The sequence below is a fragment of the Crocodylus porosus genome, unplaced genomic scaffold, assembly GCF_001723895.1.
Source record: "Crocodylus porosus isolate Cpor-Errol unplaced genomic scaffold, CroPor_comp1, whole genome shotgun sequence".
Lineage (NCBI taxonomy): Eukaryota > Metazoa > Chordata > Crocodylia > Crocodylidae > Crocodylus > Crocodylus porosus.
Window position 1 is genome coordinate 40,731,967 of NW_017728943.1, and position 9,052 is coordinate 40,741,018.

The 9,052-nt window shown below is 42.4% G+C and overlaps 1 protein-coding gene across 1 annotated transcript in view; it reads right to left on the reverse strand.

Annotated features, from left to right (window-relative positions):
* The window catches only part of PEX13 (peroxisomal biogenesis factor 13), a 9,423-nt gene continuing 371 nt past the window's right edge, over positions 1 to 9,052 (reverse strand). Inside the window, exons 2-4 of the mRNA XM_019549229.1 lie at positions 5,676 to 6,373; positions 4,876 to 5,001; positions 1 to 3,069 (exon numbers count right to left, since the gene is read on the reverse strand). Coding sequence (XP_019404774.1) covers positions 2,771 to 3,069; positions 4,876 to 5,001; positions 5,676 to 6,373 — 1,123 coding nt within the window. The 3' untranslated portion in view covers positions 1 to 2,770. The remainder of the gene's footprint in view (positions 3,070 to 4,875; positions 5,002 to 5,675; positions 6,374 to 9,052) is intronic.

Consider the following 9,052-nt stretch of genomic DNA (forward strand, 5'->3'; position numbering starts at 1 on the left):
AAACACCAAACTGGCATTGTTTTTTCTTAAGGAAATAGCCTATCCAAGTTACACAGCCCGTTTCAAATGATTTTTAATACAATTACACAATATAGTTTCACAATAATTTTTAATAATTACTTAGTTCACCATTTTCTTTCAGCCCCCTCTTTTCATTAAGCCAAGTACAAAATTGAAAGGGCCAAAATTCAAGATACAGTATACACTGTGATGACATTTACGACGACTTGAAAGATTAAATCAATTTACTACAAAGTAAGACAAGTCAACTAATGAAAAAATGATGTATAAGCTATCCCTTTTTTTTAAAACCAGAGCATACTTTTCAAAGAGTATGATCTAAAACTGTATTAAGTGAAAGTTAAGCCTATGCCTTTAAAAATTAATGAGATTCCAAGATCCTAATAATCGTTCTCTTTAAATTGTTTTCTTGTCAAATTTTGATCAGAAAGTAGAAGCTTATTTCAATTGACACTTTAAAAAACTGTTTTAAAAAAGGACTGCTATTCCAATTAAAATCCTTTGCTGATACAAGAGGTTGATGCTTCACTAGTAAAAACCAAACACAACAATAGTAAATGAATTCCATCATGAATATGAACCATGGGTAGGAACGGTACATTGATATAAAATGTTACGTATGTTTTTGAAATACATTCTACTCTTCAGTTTCTGTTAATTTCTGCAGCAGAGGGAGTTGCATCCAACTGTAGTTGCAGGTCTTTTCTGCTGGACTGACATGCTGAGAAAGTCTCAGGAAACTGTTCTGATTTAAGTGCATCTCAAAGACTCTTTCACATATTCTTTCATTTAGAGCTTGGCTTTTTCCTTTTCCTGCCCCATCACATCCATAGTCTTAGAAAACAACCAAGAATGCAAATGATTATCTACCCTATCCCCCAGGAAACTGAGCACCACAACTTATACTCTTAGCCCCTACCACTTTAAAACAGCAGGAGTCCTGAGGTTACCCAAGAATCAGAAGGTCCAACATACCAGCTGTTTACTGTCATTCAGCCAACCTGGAGTTAAATATGACCTGCTCTAAATGTCTTAGCAGTTATATTCACAACAAATTCCCCAACAAAAAACCCAGCAAATGTGTTTAAAGTATATATGCACTAATGAAACTCACAATGCAGCTGGTTCTGAAGATCCCTATAGGAACATGTATGCAAAAAGCATCATAATTCTTTATGGTAATGCATGTATACTGACTTTATTACCCAGTATTTTAGGATGCCTTTTTAAAAAGGAGGGTACTTAATATGACCTGAACTGAAAATGATGCTCCACTGACTGAGCCAAATATTAATGGGAAGGAATCCTTATAGAAGAACCTGAAGCTTTACCTCACTCTGGGCACATGTACACAAGATGCTACAGCAATGTAGCATCAGCAGGCACAAACCATGCTATGCCACCATAGTGACACACTCCCTTGCTATAGTGCGTTGCTACAGCAACATACAGGCTAAAAATAACTGCACTGTTGGCACAGTGCAGTAACAGCTATTACTGTGCTGTCATTTAGTACTTCCTTTAATACTTCCTTTACTAAATGACAGTACTTCCTAAAGGAAGTACTAAATGATGGTGCTGTAACAACGGTGCCATAGGGGCACATGTAGATGAGCCCTTTTGTTTCCCAGAAAAGTAAATAGTCATATGACTTCTGATACAGAGCTCACAAAAGTAGTTGTGAATAAAGTACACATATTATGTACACTGTTTTGACGCCATTGTGACTCACGATATACTAGGAGCTCATGTATTATGGGGCAAAGACCAGAATTACAGCTGGAACTACAGCAGGAAAAATTAACTTAGCAGAAAACTCAAGCTTCTTCATGATGAGGCAAACTAATAGACAGCTTTAATTAATGTTTATTATTCTCTGGGATTATCAAGAGAGGATCTCTGCTATATTAAAATAGCAAGTTGGATTTTCTTACAAAATTCAGAAAGAAGACAGCAAAACAGACACAGTGGTTTGGGTATAAAGGTTAAAATTACTTTTATACCCAAATGGTAAAGGTTGCTAGAATCTGACAAGGTGTAATACCTGGCTGGAAGTGATACAGAGGGAATATTGATAAAGGACTATGTCCTGAATGTGCTTGGCTGGAAGCTAGACAATTCATGAAGTAGGGACTAGAGTGTGGTCTAGATCTTTTGTCTTATTCCTGACACCTCTCTCTTTTTTAAGAACATTACAATAGAGGAAAAGTCCTAGTAGCATACGTCTGCTTAGAACAGAAATGAATGTTTTTCCTTTCACAATACTTGTCTTCTTTTAAAGACAGTCACCTTTTTATAACAAAGGGATGAAGTCTTAATTTTCTCTGCAATAGTGGAAGCACTAACTTAAGCCAAAAACAATCCTTTGCCTACCTCTGCAAAGGCTTCCTATCAAGCCAGCATTTTCTCCTGCGAGGACCAGATGCAGCAACCTCCAGAATTCATCAGCATATTCTCCAAGCTGATTGAAATGAGTTGCTAAAGATGCGAAGCATTATTTTACTGTTTCTTCTATAAAGTTCTAAACTCCCCATGGCCCAAGATGTTAACACTGCCACTAGATTGTTGGGCAGGGCCACAAATGAACAACTTTAAATGAACCAAGCATGCTATTACATTTTGGGCAAATTATTTTGCTATCCCTTCACCAGACATTACCAATGGTATAGTTCCACAAGTGTTCTGCTACAATATGGTTTTCAGCATATCAAAATTATCATCAATGAACTCAGTAATTGAACTATGCTCATCAAAGTTCCTGTTTCTCTCCAACAATCACAGTGGAGTCAGAGCTGACAGGAACTTTGTCAGTTCCAACAAAAAGAGATTCAAAGGCAGCTTCCTGCTCCTCTAACGTGTCAACAGCGGTGGCTCCTCTAACAGATGATGTGTTGGTAAAAGCTGGCTGTTGTTCTGTCATCCTTTCCACTTCTGCTGTTTTTCTACCTCTTCTTTTACCCAATATTTTGATGTAATTAGCTGGTACAAGTCCTGTTGTCTGACCATCAACACTAGCCAAAAGCCAGCCACGTATTTTTGGCTGTTGTTCTAATAAGAAAATACAACTCATGATTACAAATTTGAGATATGCTATAGTTAAACAGCTAAGACAGAAAAAAATTAGAAATCTCAGCAGACATACAATATCAGACATCTGTATATGTGATTCAAAGGTTAGTCTATAGAAATATGGAACACACATGAGACACGCTGTTATTTTTCATGCGACTTATTGTTGATTAAAATGATACAAACAATTAAAATTAAAAAGTGATATTTAAATATAGAGTAGAAGTTTATTTATTAAAATTGTACCACCTATTACTGATGTTTGAGAATGTGTAAACTTGTTACTACACTACAGTTCAGAATCTAAATTAGGAACATCCCTTTCCCATACGAGGTATTTTCTGCGCAGGAGAAAAAGCTACTTTGTTAGGATTTTTAAATATCATTCTGTTTTGTAAACAACTAAAGGCAATACCCAACAAATCAAGGGCTTTATGGCCTAGATGTACAGGAAAATAAATTGGACTTTCCCTCCAAAACTGGTTGGGAGTTGGGGAACAGGGACATATATTAAGCCTGGCAGCTTCTGAGACAGTGGAAGCACCCAGCTTTGATTCCTGCTGCACAGTGTATTATTGTTCAGACAGCTGAAGGAGTTAATTGACTTAATGGCTTATTTTGTTTTGCTCCCGATGTGTTACCAACTGTCTCATCTTTTTAATGGTCTTGATATTCAACTAGTCAAGCTAACCCTTGTTAGGGCAATTTTGCTGTCTGCTAGCTGCTCCTGGTCTTTCTCCTCCTATTTCACAGCTGTTTCTATGCTCTTTTCTTCATCTTTCTTTCCAGAATCATAGACTCACCCACTGGGACCAGTCAGCAGCAGCTAGGGTTTGAGATTTAGTTAAGCAGGAAAGGAAGGATGAGTTAGCTAAAGATTAGCCCCCGTCCTTGCAGCCAGACACTAGAAAAGTCTTTTTTTTCTTTTTTCTGCTTTTCAAAATAAGGTGCGTGTTAGGTTCAGGAGTGTGAGTTACATGAGAAAATATGGTACAGGTACTACCCCTGGTTAATGCTATTTCACTTAGTGCTATTTTGCTGTAACACTTGTTTTACATTGACACCCGATTCCACCTAGTGCTCAGTGAGTTTCATTATAATGCTCACAGGAATCATACAGCTGGCAGCAAGTTTCACTTAATGCTATTCCACTTAACACTGTTTTTCAGGAACCAATTAAGAGCGCTACATGGGGTTGCCTGTATTTGTATTTATTTACTGGATTCAGTGTGATATATTTATGCAACAACTATCCTCCTTCAGATGGCATAGTTTTCTCAGTGATTACTGTATCAAAGTATTCAAACTCTGCTCTCAGATGTACGAGTGCAGTTTCCTTTGAAGTCAGAAGTCAAACAGATATTAGAATATAGAATACACATCAGCTCATCACATAGGGAATATGCAAATTATGTTAGGGGCATATCTTTGGATAAATGTTTCTAAAGTGCTCTGAAAATGCAAGTGCAGCAAAAGGCAAAAATCCATTTGGGCAGGGGCTCTAGTAATGCAACATGGCCACTAAGATTCTATTAGGAGTAGAACAATTGGTGAAGGGGCATTGTATAAGTAATGTTAGAACATCCCCAAAATGAGTGGTCATAATAGCCAAAACCAACTCGATAAAATTGAGTGTACTGCTTAACTAGTGCTTCTGGACAATCACTGGAATGCTGTCTCATGTCAGCTGATACAAGCCAAGCCTTGCTCATTTTTTAGAGCTGTCAATGTGACCTTATTTACAACATCATTAGAAAATAAATACCCAACAAATCAAAACTTTACCTTTGGGGGCTAATTTTAGCATGTCACCAGCATGGAAAGAAATTTCTTCTTCTGAAACCGTGCTGAAGTCGTATTCTGCTTTTCCTACTACATGATCATCTTCTCCACTTGCCCAGTTACTAGACACTGTTTTACACAATAAGCATTAAAAGGCAATCTAATCTGGATTTTTAACTATTTCTCACATAGGAACAGATTACCTTCCCCAGAGTATATCTATCCTAAATATGACAAATCCCTTGGCATTTGTGTAATACCTACCAACTTAAAAATAAGTATACAGAACTGCAATAAAAATGTTTATGGCACTATACAAGTGACCAACATTTTCAAATTTTGGGTGCTTTAAGTTGGGTCCCCAAATGTGGATTTAGAAGTATAACTGTAAACTACTTTGTTTCAGCAGAGCTGAGCTGTCATCCCAATATCTAGATGAAAATCCTACCTAAGTTTTTTTCCCCCACATTCACTAAACCACACTTCATTTGTACAGTGTTCTATTGTAATAACTAGTTGGGCCTCAGTACTAGAGGAGTTTCACACAAAAATCTGATTCTGCAGCTGTGTGCATGGAGTAGTGGTCAAGCCAGCTCTTTATTTTTATCCTCCTAAATAGAATTTTTGGACAAAGAATGAAAAGGAGCAAACATGGCATGAATAAGGATTCAACAGTAAACTTCCTTCATAATGGAATTATCTATCTCTGTTTAATTCCGCCCTTTTTCCTACCACTTTATAACTGGTTTGTTATAAGAACATTCTGTCATCTCCAATCCCTTTGCTCTGACAATCTCCGTTACCTGTTTCTTCATCGCTGTACGTAGACAGCAACTTCCAGATGAGATAGGGACCTCCAAGAATAACAGCAAAGAAAAGAAAAATGGGCCACGATTTTGCTGAGCTGGCTGCCCTGTCTTCAGAGGTAATGCAAGCCACTGTTCCTTTGCTTTCAGCCCACAGATCCTCATTCTCAGAGCTCTTCCGCAGACCCAAAAGCCTCTGCAGCCGCCTATAGAAGTATCTTATAGTTCTCACTAATGCAAAAGCTGAGAACACCTTGGTGAAGTGTATTTTCAGTCGGGAGAAGTGATTGGCTACATCCAAAACGGCCCTGAAACTGTTATAAACAGCTGAAAAAGTAGCATCCATCATCATACTGACAGAAGCAAATGCATGTACAATGCTTTCAATAGACTGAAACGCACCTCTGCTGCTCTCTTCAGCTTGCTGAACAAACCTGCTGGGAGGTATATCATCTACACGAAACCGATTATAGCCCAAACCGCCATATCCACAACTGTAAGGACTGTAGCTTCCGTAAAAGGAGTTTCCATATGTTCCATAGCTTGGAGAAAAAGAGTTGCTGTATGCAGGCCTGAAAGTGTTCAGGCTGCGGTTTCCTGTTTGCTGTGACGGTCTTGGCAAAATAGGCGGTGCTACTCGTGTAAGCGCAGGCTGTCCAGGCCTGATTGGCAAGCCAGCACTCAAGTCAGCAGACCTAAATAAATTCAGAGATCCAAGATCAGTACACATGCATTACCTTATTGACTACACACACACCCAGCACCAATAAAATATATTGGACATTGGCAGCCAAACAGCACTCATGTTGAACAATGGTTGGGAAATTAAGAGTTTGGCCCATGCTTTTTTATGCAAAAAGCATCATGGGATTGTTTTAAACACATGATCAGAGCAGATAGGACCTATCATGTCATCTGAAACCCATGCACTCAGAGAAAGTGGTCATGTACTTTGTGTACTAACCCACATAGCATGAAGTACTGAGTCCAGACCTCCAGATCTGTCCAGACCAATGGTGCTCAATGAGCAGCCCGTGAGGCCATGTGAGGCCTTATCTTCCAGCCCACAAGGCTCCCTACAGGGCAGAAAATTTGCTGCTACAGCAGGGGTGGGCAAAATACAACCCGTGGGCTAGATCCTGCCTGTGGCTGCCCCCACATGGGGCCAAGTCTTATCCGCTCCTGCCAGGGTAGCCCGTGCTACACTCCTGCTGGCCTGGGCTCCAGCCAGCACACAATTCCAGTGGGGCTGTTCCTAGTGCAGTTGCAACTGGCTGGGTGCTGTTGTACTCCTCTTGCCTCCCTGCAGCCGCGCTGGAAACAGCCCCGCCAGAAGCTATGCACTGACTGGGGTCCAGGCTGGGTACAGGCCAGTGGGTGTGTTTTGGATCATAGCACAGGATGCCTCAGGCAGGGCTTGGCCCCATGTGGAGTGCCACGGGGACAGCCGCTGACCAGGTGAGCTCCACTGCATGCTCCCCCACTACCTCTCCTCACTCCCAGCTGGATCCCATGCAGCCTCCTCCACCCCCTCATGCACACACGCTTCATCCGTACACCCCCTGCCAGCCCTCCTGCTCCTGAACACTGCTCCCCACCCACCCAAAGCCTCATAGGGAGTTTTGGTGAGTTGTTCCATCAGGAGGTGGAAAAGGATGCTAACCCAACCTACAGCAGCTCATCAAAACTCCCTATGTGGTCCTCAAGCCCAAACAATTGCCCACGCCTATAGTAGGGGAAGTGGTGACAGCTAAGATTCCAGACCCGTGGGCTGGATAATGTGGCTCTGCCCCACTATGTGGGGTTGGTCTGTGGCTCAAACCAGGAATGCAGGCTTTCAATTACTCACCAACCCTATGCACTGACCCTTTGTAGAATCTAGCCTGTGGTCTGGTTTGTGCCACTCCTCCAGCCCGTGAAAGTTGGGGACTGCTGGTCTAGATCCATCATATCAAACCTGATGCTTTGAGACTAACTCAATCCCTCTGCCCAGGAGATTATCCCATAAACTTTGCCATGGGCAACCACAGAATTATGTAGTGGAAAGCCACTACATAAACATACTTCCAAAAAGACAGCTAAAACAGTTTTAGTAGCAGAGGGAGATATGAAAAAAAGGCTAAAAAACTCCTTGTCATCTACCTAGTGAGCCCAGGCACCACTCTGTTGTCATATTGATGGAGCAGGACTGGGGATGAAGGTAGCCACTGCTGGCAGAAAAATGAATTACAGAGAAGTGACACCCACCCACCAAAAACAATAGTCTTCTGTCCCTTTAAGCACCCTAGGGCTGCCAAGGCTGCCTGCCCCCCTGCAGCAGGGCTGGGAACCTACCCAGGGAGAATTATAGTATCATACAGAAGTTGGGCCTGCAGGGACCTCCAGAGATCATCTAGACCAGTGGTTCTCAACCTTTTTGTACTGTTTGTAAACAATGATGGCCAGTCCTGATCAAGTGCCCCTCACTCCCAACCCACTGCTTCCCTCAGCCCCCAGTGTGTATGTGGAGGGCAAGAAGCCCCTCACAGGCTGGGGCTCTGCCAGGCTGCAAGGGAAAAGCCACGGTTTCCCACATTTTTCTCCTTTAAAGTTTCATCATTTTTAAAGTTTGTCCAGAACCCTTTAATATATTCTTGCAACCCACTTTTGGGTTGCAACTCACAGCTTGAGAAACACTGCTCTAGTCCAAACCACCTTCCTGAGGCAGGATCATCCCGATCCAACTTGCCCCACGCAAGCCATAACCTAAGCTCTACATAAGATCACTGCCAACCCTGATGCAACACAGACCTAACGCCTAACTTGCCACAGGTAAAGCAGGGGAACAGGCAGCTGGTGTCCTGCTTGTCTGAAAAGTTGTCAACATATGCTCAAGAGGTCCTGGGTAGAGGCCCACATTCCCTGCTGCAAAGCAAAGCAAAAACCTCCTCAGTCCGACCAATCTTCCCAGAGCGAGGGGGGTGGGCTCAATGATCTTTAGAATCCCTTCTAGCCCTTCATTTCTATGATTCCTATGAATCTGACCATGAGGTAAAACTCTTCCCTGACCTCAAACATGGCAATCGGTCTGAACCGGAGCAGAGAGGCCACCTAGAAACCATTTGCTATGGCATCTTGCCATCTGTGGGGGTGGCACCGCACCTTGGGGTGTGTTCTTGCAGCAGGGCTGGCAGTCCTCTTATGCAGGGTTTAGACTACGGTTTGGACAGAAGTGTGTGGCTAGGGCCCCTCTCCTCCTCCTCATAGCGCCCACAGCCACTGGTTCCCCTCACTTGAGGGAGGCTGGGAGACCCCTACACGGGGGCCCCAGCCTCCCGGGGGGGGGGGGCACAGAGTGTCCAGCCGCCAGTTGGCTGGCCCCGCCCCCACAACCG